This window comes from Callospermophilus lateralis, chromosome 12 (genome assembly GCF_048772815.1).
Source record: "Callospermophilus lateralis isolate mCalLat2 chromosome 12, mCalLat2.hap1, whole genome shotgun sequence".
Classification (NCBI taxonomy): domain Eukaryota; kingdom Metazoa; phylum Chordata; class Mammalia; order Rodentia; family Sciuridae; genus Callospermophilus; species Callospermophilus lateralis.
The window spans coordinates 102295812-102309950 of record NC_135316.1 but is presented as its reverse complement, the minus strand read 5'-3'; the positions used below and the strand labels follow the sequence as shown (position 1 = coordinate 102309950).

Genomic DNA, 14139 nt, shown 5'->3' with positions numbered 1-14139 from the left:
AGTCAAATACATTCTGTAGCATAAGTTTCTTAGTTTATGAGGTGACATGGAGGGTCAGTTGACTCTCTAATGCCAAGTAGGGTTTCAAAATTTTGACAGTGAATTTTCCAACTAAGGCTGAGTTTTATTTTTGTTTGTTTCCCATTTTGTTTTGATATTTCAAGTGACATCATTTCTGTTTTCTAATAAGTTTACTTTGTAAAATTTGCTGCCACTTTACTTGGAAAAGTCATAGAAGACAGGCAAACAGTCCATACTATAAAGGTAAAGCGGAACTGATCATCATTTCATTATGCATCCTGGAGAATTTGGACATTTGTACTCTAAACATTTGCTTGTCCCGAGTCTTATTCTGAAGTCTCTTGGAAAAGACTGTTTGCCCTTGAGGTAGGTTAGACAAGTCCTTCCAGTGTGCTACTAGAATCCAGACTGAGCTCAAGAAGTCCAGAAAGGAAGCAGGTGTAAAGATTTCTCCCCACCCCGCCCCTAGTGTTTTAGGCCTTTGGTTGGTTTTGTAAGCCCTGTGGAAAATTTTTTCAGGGATGGAAAGCAGGGTTGCAACCCAGCACTGTTGGTGAACTTGGTGCCTCCTCTCCAATTGATGTTAATCCCACTGTAACTTTTCAAAAGCGTGAACAAACCATTAAGATTTTCTTATTGTCTCCCACCCACCACAAATTTGTTCTTGTCCTTTCTTTTCTTTTTTTTAAGAGGATATTTCTGAGTTAGTAATGGAATAAAAAATCAAAGTATAAAGAAATATAAAGTCACTCTAGAGGAGGGTAGAAGTAATGTCTTCATATGTAACTTTTCCTCCAATCTAAAATATGTAATTCAGTGACTTCTTTATAGATATACTGAGGTTGGCATTATTACAGCCCAAATCACACATGTATGTAAACACCTGTACACACATGAAATGTTAATAGCAGACAGAAAGAAATTAAAAGATGATATTTCTTTTTTCATAGAGAAAGCATTCATTAGAGTTTCAGTACCAGGTGATTTACGCTATAATTCAGTTTGGTTCTGTAATAGGTAACTAAATGGACTCCAGAAAATGACAAACCATAACATATTTATATATTAATTCAAAAATCAGGATAAATCATTTTGAACTTTATGAGATAATTATTTCTCAACATCTAAACTTTTATTTGGAATACATAAATGCCAAGAGCATTTTTGATGCTTCTCTTATGTGAAAATATGAAACAAGAAACATTTTTATTGTACTTGCTGTCCATGAAAAGGAAAAATAGTGTAGAGAGAATTAAAAGAAAAGAAACAACTGAGATTATGTGATGAGCCACAGGAATCTAAATGTAAAGCCGGAGGAGCACAATTTGGCAAACCACTTCTCAGCTGTGAGAGTCCAGTGTAGGTCTGCTCTGGAGCCCGGGAGCTCAGAATGAATTTCCATCTTTTTATGGTTTCAAAGTATTGAACACAATCAAAGAAGTACATGCAATAGAGATGTATGTGGCCCACAAGGTCAAAGATATTTGTTATCCAGTCCTTCATAGAAAGCTGAACTCTGCAACATGGGAATTTGAAAGGCATCTGTTCTAAGATGGGTAGATAATGTAATCAAGTCCATTGTCCATCATCAAATAAGTCATCAAGATCCTTACGAAAAACTAAGATAGGTTTGTTTGAGGCTTATAATATTTATGGAGAGGAGAGGAAAGAATATAATCATATCATTTCTCCATTATTTGTATTTCCCTTATCTTACAGAACTGACATGCTCAGTAATAGAGATACAATTAGTATGGCTGAACTCCTTAATCTCAGGATAGAGATAACAATTTTATAAGTCTATGAAATAATGAGAACATTATTAATATTCAAAAAATTAGCACCAGTTAAATTTTCTCTTAAAATAATTTTCAATATTAAATTTTGAAGTAATAAAGCAGATGCATATTTTCCTTATTTTTTTTTTGGTGGCTTGACTTATGAAGCCCAAGCCATGATTCTAGAATATTTACATCAACATAAAATTTCCAAGTAAAAATTTTCATCTGAAAATAATACATAAGTGATTTTCCTACATCACTTTAGGATTTTACAAAATAATTCACATTTAGAACAAAAAAAGTGTTTTTTTAGCTCTAAATAATTAAAGATTGCCTAAACTAATGTGTGTAAGTAGAATTAACTGTATATATGTAAGGAAAGCCCCAATTATTGTACATTTTCATAATTCAATGTGAATTTCATACAAAGCAAAGTTTCACCATTAAGAAAATAAACATTTTGTTCCTATCACTGACTGAATATTTGTAATTTCTATTTAAGCCACTTCTAGATTTTGGAGGGAATCCTCTACCCAGCTTTTAAGATAAGTGCCTTTTATTTATTTATTTTTATTTTTATTTTTTGCAGTACCAGTTCTTTATATGGCCCTATATTCCTTAGGAAAGAAGTCTTTTAAGAAAAATGAATGCATATTTCAGGCTCATCCTATTTCTAACTAAATATTGTTTGTTTTTTTCCCAAAAGGCCACATTACCATGGAGTAATTAAAAAAAAAAATCTGTTTTCTTGTTCCTGTAACCCCTGACTAGGTTTTAAAATGTGATCTCTTAGTTCTAGGAATCTAAAATGGAAATCCCTGAATAATATACTTTTTTGTTGTTAATTTTCAGTAGGAAAATATATTCTGACACAGAGTATGAACAACTTATGTCATTATTTATTAAAACTTTAAAATTGTACATTTTTCATAATTTCTTCCTTTATCTTAAGAGAATCTTCTTTTGTGAGTTTAAAGTGAGAGTAGACAAATGACTTAATGGCTAAAAATGACCAGTCTTTTTCCCTTCCAAAGGACACCAGATCTGGTGATTCCTCCAAACAAGGTCAGACCTTAAATGTATTCATCTTCATTGTCCCCACCCAGAAATGTGGAGTGATATGGAATCCTTGAAAAATCAGGTTTCCATGAGAATGTATCTTTTCTTTATATTCCATTGAGGTCTTTCCTGGGTAGAGACAAAGAGCTCTAAAAACAGCACTATCAGCACTTCCTAAGTCCAGCACACGTGGCATTTGAAGTCACAGCATTCTTTGCTGCGGGGACGGTCCTGTGTACTGCAGGGGTTGCACAGTATTCCTGGCCTCTGCCCACTAGATTCCCAGAGCACACTTTCCACCCCCGCCCCAAATTGACCATCATAATTCTCCATAGACATTGCCAAATGCCTTCTGGGTGGCAAAAGTTCCCATGCTGAGAACCACTGGTGAAAGAAAAATTCTTTCAGTGTTTTTTTTATATCAGAGTTGGTTTAACGCATTTTTAATGGGTACCCAGATTTCATTCAGGCAGTCAGAAATAGAAAAACATACAATAGTGTGTTTAACCTGTCCTAGTGGCGATTATACATGACTTCCTTTGCATTATGCATTCTAATTGCCTAGAAAAATAAGAATCCAGTCCTTGCTTATGGAGTTGTCAAGGATATTCTGTGCCAAGCCAGATTTCACACGCATTCCCATTCCATCCGTCCCAGCATTCACAGTTTCCACAGCTACAAATTCCATTCCCTGCAATAAAACACACATAGGCAGCATGATCAAAATGCACCAAAACACACTATTATAAACCAGAAAGCCCATTAGAAACTGTTTACTTATTCTCTCTAGATACAATGCAGAGAGGATAATAGTAGCAATGATCTTACTACTACATCTTATTAAGCAACAAAAAAGAAATCTGATCTTTCAAAGAATTCCGGCCATCTATTTGGTGCCATGATCTATGAATCAAATGGCAACCATCCTGAGTAGCTCCAACTGGGCTACCAAGTCACAACTGTGTTATCCCGTTATGTCTGACCTAAAACATCAAACTCCTTGACAGGCCAAGAAGTCAAGTATCCCAGGACTCTTATGTAGCAGGGAGGGGCAAAAATGACCTCTGCTTTAGAGACATACACAAACATCCCTCTCTGCCTTCAGCTAGAAGTGAGGATGGCAGATGGACATGTCCTCATTTCCCCTGTAACTTGCTCAACTAAGTGTGTCTTATAACAAATTGTTAGGACTCAATTAGGGCCCCAATGGCTAGTACACAGCAAGCTTTCATTACACCTTGGCCCTGCCTGTCCTCCCCATTCACACAGACACACACATCCAGTCCCCTGGAAAGAACCCAACACACCAAGGAGGGGCACCTGGGTCCTGTGTAAAATAACACACCATTTCCTACACGATGCTCAAAATAAAATTGCCATCATGAGGTTTCTTTTCTCTTTTCAATATATAATTGCATATGTATGAGTTTGTAGAGTGGGTTACCTTGTGGGAATTTCACAATGATCATATGATCTGGTTTCATTCTTTTGTATTCTTCTAGGCCTGGGAATAATGCCAATGCTCATTAAAGATGCCCACTTCCTCTTTCAGTCATTTCATATTAACAGTTGTCCCTTAATTATACGGAAGCTGTCCTGTCTGGTCACCTAAAGCATTGTTGGCAGGTGTCCCCCGGCTCTATTGCAGACTGTGGCGTAGAACAATTAGAAGAGCTCAATACTGCACCTGTACAAATGAGACCATCATGTTTGTCGCAGTCTCTGTCATCACAGTCGCAAAATTCCCCTGAAACGTACCATTCTTCAGCAGAACAGATGCACTTTCCACAATGGCAAGAACCTGAAACCACAAAGGGCATTACTCACTGTCACCAAATAACCGGAGGTTTCCATCTAGAATAGAATATCGTTGACACACTGACAATAGGCTTCTAATAACCTATCTTCCAAAGGTAAAAGTTTATTGAATGGCTGGCTTCTCAGAGGGGAGCTTACTTACTGTAATTCATAAAGGTCATCCTGGAAAGCCTTCATTATGGATCTAGACAGTTGCAATTAGCCTTGAACAATTGTCCCGAGGCACAGTCTGGTTGAAATGTCAATGAGAGCCTAACTGGCTGCTTCTTATAGACGGTCTCCCATAAAGGTGTTCAAAAATAGGGTTTTTTTCCTCCTGAATTGAATCATGTTTTTAAAGTGCCCATTCTTTAATGAAATCTAATAGTAAATTCTATTAAATGAGGATTTGTCTTATGATTAAAATAACCACTTAGATACTTGGCTAATAATTTTGGATTTTTGTTTCCATGAGTTTCTTAGTGTAGTAATGGTGAACACCTGCATGTGCAGTGGCCCATTACAGTGCTAACATGGACACACAAGCATGTGTATGCCCGATTTATCAGATGTCACCCTCAGGATTTCCTGCTAGAATATAGACTAGCTATAAACCTTCAAAATCTTGAGACTATGGGGCTCTAGGTTCTATAAATTTTCCCACTCTCTCACCCATTTCTCCTCTTTTTGCCTCCTAATTTTAACAATTTACTGCATGCTTATTAAAATATTTTATGCTACTGAGAAATAATTTAACTAATGGAATATTTAAAATCAAGAAAAACCTCTGAGTTCAATGATATTCCAAAGAGAAGAGTGTTCTCAGTTTAACCATCTTTCATGATGGGTTGAAAACACCCACCCAGGGCACCACGTTCCACCACAGCAAGAAAGATGACTTTAAAATTGAAAAGAACTGCGCCCCTTTCCTTGGTGGTGGCTCTTTCCCTTTTAAGAAATGATTATTGCTAAATTTTCCAAAATGAAAATCACCTGGACAGAATGTGAAACAGTGAAAGTATTTTCACAGGGTTAACCAAAATTCGAAACTTGGTGAGGTCAAAACATTTTGGGAAATGGGCAGGAATATTTAAACATAGTAATTAAAAATGACTAACCACTTAGGTGATGACAGCCCTTAAGGAAACGCTCAGTATTGGCTTGTTTTCCTGAAGGGTCTAGGTTGACCTTCAGAGTCTTGAGCAAAATACAGTCATCGCTTTGTTCTGAGGAATGACTGGGAGTCATTCTGGCAGTTGCTCAGAACCCACAGAGCTGGTCCTCCCAGGTTGGTCTGCAAAGAATGGTGTCCCCTTCTGGGTCTCATCCAGGTACAGTGTTTCCATATTTTAGAAGTTTATTTATCCCAGTTTTAAAGACTAACTTTCAAATTTCTAGGCATGGGAATGTTCAACATTCAACTGCTTGCTTAAGAAATTAACCATTTGACATATCAGCACTTCACTGACTATCAGAGAAATTTTTTCAAAAGACACAAAATTTAGTATTTTAGGTTTCACAAGTGGAGGAAGATTAATTATTTGAAGAATCTGACTTTGATTTTTTTCTAAAATATTATCTTCCTTACATTGCAAAACTATTTCGACAATAGAAGCAAATGACTTCATGTCCATGATATTCGAGTATTACATCTATGCTACCTTTTGTTAATGGGTCACAATTCATGAAAAGATCTTACATTTTATCTTTACTCATCCCAACCCTGAATTTATTCTAAGCACTACTCTCGCTTCTGGAATGCTCAGCTCTAGGCCTTAGCAAAGTACTCCCCTAAAACTGGGAAGCTCAGCTCAACTAGATATGGTATACATTGGTAGAGCATTTGATGAGTAAATTCCCATTCCAGAATCTTCTAGTCATCAAATACTTAGGATAAAAACCGAGGAATGATTTTGTATGTGCCATGAAACAGTAGCTTCCCTTGGTCAGCATTTTCCTGGCTGTGCTGTTCTCTCCCGTTTGTTAATACTCAATGCACCTCAGAGGTAGGAAATCCTGCTATTGCTTGTGTAACTAGGAATAGCACAGCATGTACTAATACATAGTGTGACCAATTATTAGGACTTATTACAGCACCTTTCTTGTAAAGTGCTCTGGCTGTTATCATCAATAACCAATAATGGGGAGTCAACTGTCCCTCTCTGCAAAGGGAAAAATTAAGGGAGAAGATTCTGACAGACATAGGCTACAGGACTACTCCAAGGTGAGCAATTAATTGCTCAACTCAGCTGGCTGGACCTGCTTACACCAGAGGCCCAGCCCAGCCCAGCCGTAGGGAACAAGCAGCTGGCCCATCCTGGCAGGAGCTCTAGGGTGGTAAGTTCATGACCAAAACACCACTAATCCATCTGCTTTCTTTCTCAACATAAGGATCCTTAAGAATATTCCTATCCTCCTCTGTGCTTTTTGCTGACTATCATTCATTGGAAATCAGCCACATTTTCTCATGTGTCTTCTGAGCACCCTTAGGATTTAAGAAAGGAAAATAAATGTACTTTTTTTTCCATGAGAATGGAAGAACAGAGAGGATAAGGGAATTGCCTAGGACCACTCAGGCAATAAACAGCAGTTGAGATTTTAATCTGATTCCATCTGCTCTTTTGTGTGCTCTCCACCTGTGATGCCTCTCACCGAAAAACCTTTCAAAGAGTTTCAAAACCGAGATGCTTGTTCCTACAGATGTGATGCGCCATATTGGGGAGGGGGCAATTAGAAGAATGGAAACTAGAACATCTCTTTTCCAGGGATGTGGGACAGGGGCTACTTGGCTGAGAAATAAGTAGTTGGGGTATACTCTGGACTTCCTGGATAATGTAGGGCCCAAGAGGTTGTCAGTGGGAGGGTTAAAGGGGTCATTTAAAGACAGGTGTTTACAGCCACTGCCGCACAACAGCATCCGTCATCCGTCGGTAAGAACATCAAGGTGATTGCCTGGATGGAGGTTGAGGTTACCAAGATAAAAATGCTATTGTGTCATTTGGATTCAAATAAATAAATCCCCCCCAAACCAAAAAACATGAATTATATCCTGTATTCTGTAAAGGTAGCTAAATTTAGGGGAGATCTGGACACTAAGCTCATCTCTCTTGGTTATTTATAAAAACAACCCGAGTCAAGGGCAAGGCGCCTCATTCATTGCCCCACCCCATCGCTACCCTGGGACTTTGTCTCATTCATGGAGCCTGAGAAAATGCTGCAACCCACACCCCAGCAGGCAGTTTCCACTACTGTACCAACGAGTCCATCTGTTACGAAGGTCACAACAATGTATCTTGTTTTAAATTTTTCTATGGAGTGATTTATTGTCTTGGCTATAACTTTGTAAAGAAATAAAATGCTTTTTCTTCATCGTCTCCTGAGGTGATGGCTTTATTCACAGCTGGTGGCACGCACACAGGTGGTGGCATGTGGGCCTCGGGCGCCTCATGCTGTCAGTGGGTCAGGGCTGCTCGGTGGAGCACCAAGGTGATCACAGGCCTCCACTCACATGTTCCCCCCAGTGGGAGAAAGAAGACTCAAAGTCCTTTGGGACCCTCAGGGGAAGGGTTTTCATTCATAAATTCAAGAAAAGTTGTATGTAATTCAGACAAATCTGAGGAATTCATAAGGAAATCCAGCCCGAGAACAGGCTTCTCTTTTCTGCCATCATATTGAAGTCCTCTGTCTCGAGTTCCTTTCCTGTGGTTCTCAGATGGAATGAGTGTGGCACTTCCCCTGGGGATCAGGAATACCTGCCATGCTCCCATTATCCTGGGTGCTTACAAAGGACCAGGCTCTGTGACCCCAGTGTCAACCCCTTTCTTCTCTAGAAGCACTAATGTTCCAGAAGAGGAGGAAGAAAGGAGACCTCAACATGCAGCTGCAGCAATATGCACCCCCCACTAACTGAAAATCACAATGTGCAGCCTTGGGGAAGCTTTTACAATCCCTTTTGAACTTAAAGACTCTAAAGCACTCTTCCTATTGAAGGATAAACAAATAGTTTAAACAAATCTGCTTTCAACCCTTCATTGATCTCGGGAAATACTTCCATCACCCAAAGCAAACAATTTGGAAAAGCATTAACCAGAGAGAGGTTTGGGGTTGGTTTGTTTTTCAGGAAATGCCTTTAAGTCAATATTTAGTCCACCTATTTTTTTTTTTAATTTTCTAAATTTCCAATGCTGAAAAAATGTGAATCTCTCCTCAAACTCTAGTGAGTTTAATAAGGATGTTTCTTTCTTGAAGAGGAACAACTCTTTTTGTATGAAAGTCACTTTAGGGCATGGGCTGTTCAAACATGACTCAGCCACTGTTCAAACATGTTCAAACATGATTCAGCCACAGCCTGCTTGTGGACACAGTTAATGGCTTATGGGTGTCTAGTAGCACACAGGTGCACAGTGGTTGGTTTTTGAAATAAACAAGCTCACTCATGTTTTAGGAGGGTAGGGGATGGCATGTGGGGGAATCCTCAGCCAGCAGAATGTTCTTAAACCTGGTGTTCTTATTCTAATGAAGCCGCCATTGTGGGAACCAAGTGAAAAGATATCCAAACCTTAGAGCTGTGTGTTTGGAGCTATGTGCAGGGAAAAAATCCCATGCAGAAAAGTTAGTTAGTGGATCTCAGTGTTTTCCATATGCAGGACACTCCCCCTGGCAGCACCTCCTCTGTCCCTCTCACTCACCCGGCAGGGCAATTCTATCTCTACCTCTTTCTCACTTTTCTTCTTCAGCCTCCTCCTTGATTCCCTCCCTTTCTCTCTTCTTTTTAACCTCTTTCCTCCTCCTTGATTCTCCCACACAGCTCGAATCTAACACAGGGGTTTTCCAGGAGCAGAAGCCCCCCTGGGAATAGAACTGGTGGAAGATTTGTTAGGGGCTTCCAATTGGATGGAATTTAATGGAAGAGTAAAAAGAGAAGGCAGGGTGCTTGCTTTAAGCTCATCGAGTGCTGCTTGCCTGCTCTAATGGCTCGAGGTCCAACCCGTGGCTTCTCTGCCTGAGCACTCTAAGCACAGTTCTTGAACACAGAATTCCTGGAAACCAAGGACACTGCTTTCTATGGAAGGGAGCACATTTGTCTTCATTTTTGGCCTTCCTCCCAGCACCAGAGGTGGTCGCAGAGTCGATTTGCTTTAATGACTGAAGTTACACTTAAAAGCCTCTTTTGGGGCTGAGGCTGTAGCTCAGTGGTTAAGTGTTAGCCTCATATGTGTGAGGCACTGGGTTCAATCCTCTGCACCATGTAAACAACTACAACTAAATAAGCATTTTTTTAAAGCCTCTGTTCAGCTGCCTTTTGGGGCACACATTGCCCATGGGGCATCGTGCTCTTGAGCCCCTCATGTGCCACGGCGGCATCTCTGGTGGGGCTCCTTGTAGCACTGCTCAGTGCCTCTAGCACACTTCTGCTTCACTGTGTCTTCTTCACAAAGAAATTACATGCTCATCCTGCCCCAGAGTCGGTTCTGAGGGTCCATGAAGCTCCTGCTACAGCTCGGCTTGGTCTTCAGAGTTGGGCCTGTTCTGCCATGAGGCTGCTGAGCTATGAGGGGAGCTCCCTGAAAATCAGCACTCTGAGCCGTGGGGAGAACCCCCTGAGACTCCTGTGGCTCCTGGGGATGGCAAAGAGGAACAGGGTGCCTCCTAGACAGGTTTGGCTATGTGCCATGATAGCAGGATTTTAAAATCCCTTCAAGAACATCCTATAGAAAACACCAAATTGAGGTGCCCAAAACTTACTGTATTACAGTCAATTCAGAAAAATTCCTTCTGAATTTCCTTGGTGGTATATATGTGTGTGTGTGGAGGGAGAGAGAGAGAGAGAGAGAGAAGGAAAAAGAGAGAAGGAGGATATGTATAAGTGTGTAAATGTGCTATTCAGTGTAGGTGTGGGAGGAGATTTGCTTTTTCTTCAAATCTATTTCTATAGTCAATATTTGATTGGGCTGTTGATTTATGTTCAATCTGCTTGTAGATTTTTCACCCCCTTGTTTAATTATTATCTATTTCCTTTAATTATTATCTATTTCCTTGCATTAGGACACACATGCTTGCCTGGAACAATTTGATTTTTAGTCCAAAGAAAACTGTACCAGAATTATAGAAAACACATACATTTTCTGTCCTTTTTATAAAAACAAATATTTATTCTCCTTTTCTGTCTTCCTCACATGCCATCCCCTACCCTCCTCCACCTACGTATCTATACAATTCTGGGCTGTCGTATTGCAGGGGTGAACTCAACAATCCGCCTTTGGCCCTTTTCTGTTCTGGATTCATTGTGTGCCTAGGATATACATGTGGTTGTCATTTATCTTCACAACATTATTCATTCTGCTTTTTGCAGCTACAACTTTGCACATAAGTGAATGACAATCTTTGCATCAAAACCCTCTTGTGTATGTCATTATTTTAGATCCCCAACTTCCTGTGGCTAATGTTCAAGCTCTGAGTATGGGGCAGGCAGAGGATGCAGTGGCTTTCCTGTGCACAAATTCAGTGAAAGATGGCTGCTCCTTGCTGCTGGACAAACCATGTGTCAAAACAGACTCCAGCAGCGATACTCACCCTTCCCCGAGCACAATATGCCATCTGCTGATTCACACAGACTCCTGCTTTGTTCTTCTGTCATGTTACATTTCCGTGGATGTTGGCAGAGCGTGCCAAACCATCCTCTCTCACAGACACAGTGACCACAGGAGCATGTGCCATGGCCTGCAAAGCAACCACAGGGAGGGCGTGAGAGGAGGTGGGTGCACCGCAGCTTTAAGAAAAATATGACAGCCACAGGGTCTCACTGCCTATCACACAGACTTACTTTGTAATTGGATGTTTAGAGGGAGAAAGATAAAGAGGAAGAAACAAGCTCTCTGGACTCCTAAGGAGAAGGGCTGCAAATTGAAATGGAAATACTACAGCCATCAAGATTCCCCCTGCAACATTTCCCCCTTTGGAAATTTCCATGGTTTCTCTAAAAGGGTTGGTGCCAGTCAGAGCTTGGTGCCACCAAGCCCTTTCCTTCCAGCCCTAGGAGAGGTAATAAAGCAGAACCACCCCAGCCTCTGAAAGACTATCACAACAGAGATCTAGCTTAATGTGGTACATTTGAATGCAGCAGCGGAGACAGACTGAGAGAAGGAAACCTTGCAATAATTTAAAAGGGAATTATGCCATCCTGGTTTTGATCCACAGTGCTTCCCCGCCTGCATTTTTCCAGTGTGACCTCTCAGTGCAGTTCTTCACTGTGCACACCATGACACCCGAGCCAATTTGCAAGGCCAGTCACTGTGTCATTGCTTGCAGCATTTATTAATTGCTCTCATATGGCTTACAAATAAAACCAAAAGCTTTTCAGTGTTATTTCACTGTTGCTTCTCTTGACGTACGAGTAAGAGCAGACAGAAGCATAGGTGACAGTGTCTTTCCATCAGTGCACAGAAGTTAAAGACAGCACGCGGCTTGGATTCACTTTTGCCCTTTTGTTTCTTCTTTTTGCTTTGGGTTATTGAAATGTCTCTCTCTTGTTGTATACGCCACCTTGCACTTGTGGCAGTTACACACAGCCCTACACACCTGCTTAGTTGCTGCCACCCACGCTCCATTAGATTGCATGATTTTCCATTTTAATTTCTTGTTTCCATTCAGCTCTTTATTTCTTTCCCTGAAATCACTCTGCATCAGCCATTTCTCTGGAAAAGGTTTACTGAGTGTTTATGGAACAGAGCTTTTCACTGGGATCTGGTGGATATGAAATCAAACATGACCGACAATGTGATCCCTGCCCTTCTCCCAGGGATACACATCATCTTCATCCAGACTGACCTGCCTCTCTGGACCTGCTTCTCTTGACCAGTGGCTCTGGTGGGAACTTCAAGGGTAAACCTTGCTTCTTTTGCTCTCCCTACACTCCTCTCTGTACAGAGGGGCTCATGGCCAATGCTTAATTGATTTGAATTCATCATTGTGATTAAGGGAACATAACCACTCATGAATCCAGGTAGTGGTTTTTCACAACACCTGACCGACCCACACTTCTTCTGTCATGTCACGTTGCGTCCAGAGTCCTCTGAACAAACAAGACACTTAGTAGGCTTTTCTTGTTGGTGTCTTCTTCAACTGCAGCAAATGATGCAGCTGTGTGTCTGACACTATTGAGCACTTCCCCTTAAAAACCTCTCTCCCACTGGTTGTCATGAAACTGGACTCTCCTTGTCTCTTCAACCCTCCTTCTTTTGTATTTATTTATTCTTGTCTTTGATTCCTTTTATCCAGATAGTTCACAAGTCCTGTTGAAACTACCTCCAACTTTTCCACTTCTATCACCATCAGAAACCTGTGAGAAGCCTTCCCATCGCTTCTCTCTCCAATGTTCTCACTAACTGCTTCCTACAGCACAACTGTCACTCACATCAGGCTTGCTCTCTCTTCCTGCATGGCTCCCTAATTCTTGCAGCATGAAGTGCAATTACTTAGCCCCAAACTATTTCTCCTATCTTAACCCTTCTCCCTTTAACCTGCTGACCAATTCTGTGCTCCTTTTCTCTTGCTTTTCTGACCCATGCCTTTGCAAAAGCAGGAAAGCCTTCCCTACAGTAGACATTCAGGTCCTGCTTGATTTTCAAAGCTCAGCAGAAGTGATGGCACCTCTTGAAAATTCCAACATCTGCAAGTGGAACTCATTGCTCTCCTCTGAATTTCTATATGACTTTATTTTCATGCTTCCTTTGAAATTTGTTTGCCCTCCACCTTTTAGCTATCTGTCATTGAATCCATTACCTACTGGATTCCTTGACAACAGTTGATTCTGACTCAACACTGTAGTCTGTGTAGGGCCAAACATACTGCCTCAGAGCAGATCCTCAAAAACATGTATTAGATTGAGGTTATCTTTATCGAAACAGTCTTCTCGTTTTCTTCACAAATCCAAACTGAAAGCCCTAAACTGATTCTAGGACATGCTTGCAGGACATTTGGTTAGTGGACTGTCATTGGAGGACAATGGAGAGTCTTTCAGATGCTGTTTTACTTTTATTTTCCATAGAGTAGATCCAAGTTAGAAAGTCAGTGTTCCCTAGGGCTATTAGCTCAGTGAATACTTTTTAATTGATTATATCTTGGGTTCTCTGTTAAAACCAAAGTCCACTTAAAATGCAGTTTTACTTAATGAATTAAGTAAAAAGTGGTCATCTTTTGAGACAAATAATCTGGGGTAGAAGAATAGAATAATAAGCTTCTAGTACTTGTCCACCAAGTGGCAGACTCCTGGGATGTTTGTGTCTCTTGCTGACCCTGCTTTGGTAAGAACTGTTATCAGTTGACATTATTGGAATAATTAAATCTTTAGTGCAGAAGAAGGCATTCTGCCTATGATTTAGAATATCACAGGGAATGAATGACTCAATGGCTCCTCACAACAAGCAATTTAATGTGAAATTTATGTGCAAGGAAATAGGAGATTGTTTTCCATTTATTAGCT

General features: G+C 40.4%; 1 protein-coding gene across 1 annotated transcript in view; it reads right to left on the bottom strand.

The window, feature by feature from the left end:
- Positions 1-2743: 2743 nt before the first annotated feature.
- Positions 2744-14139, bottom strand: part of Itgbl1 (integrin subunit beta like 1) — a 240460-nt gene continuing 229064 nt past the window's right edge. The window contains exons 9-11 of the mRNA XM_076872413.1: positions 11232-11378; positions 4549-4662; positions 2744-3552 (exon numbers count right to left, since the gene is read on the bottom strand). Coding sequence (XP_076728528.1) covers positions 3461-3552; positions 4549-4662; positions 11232-11378 — 353 coding nt within the window. The 3' untranslated portion in view covers positions 2744-3460. The remainder of the gene's footprint in view (positions 3553-4548; positions 4663-11231; positions 11379-14139) is intronic.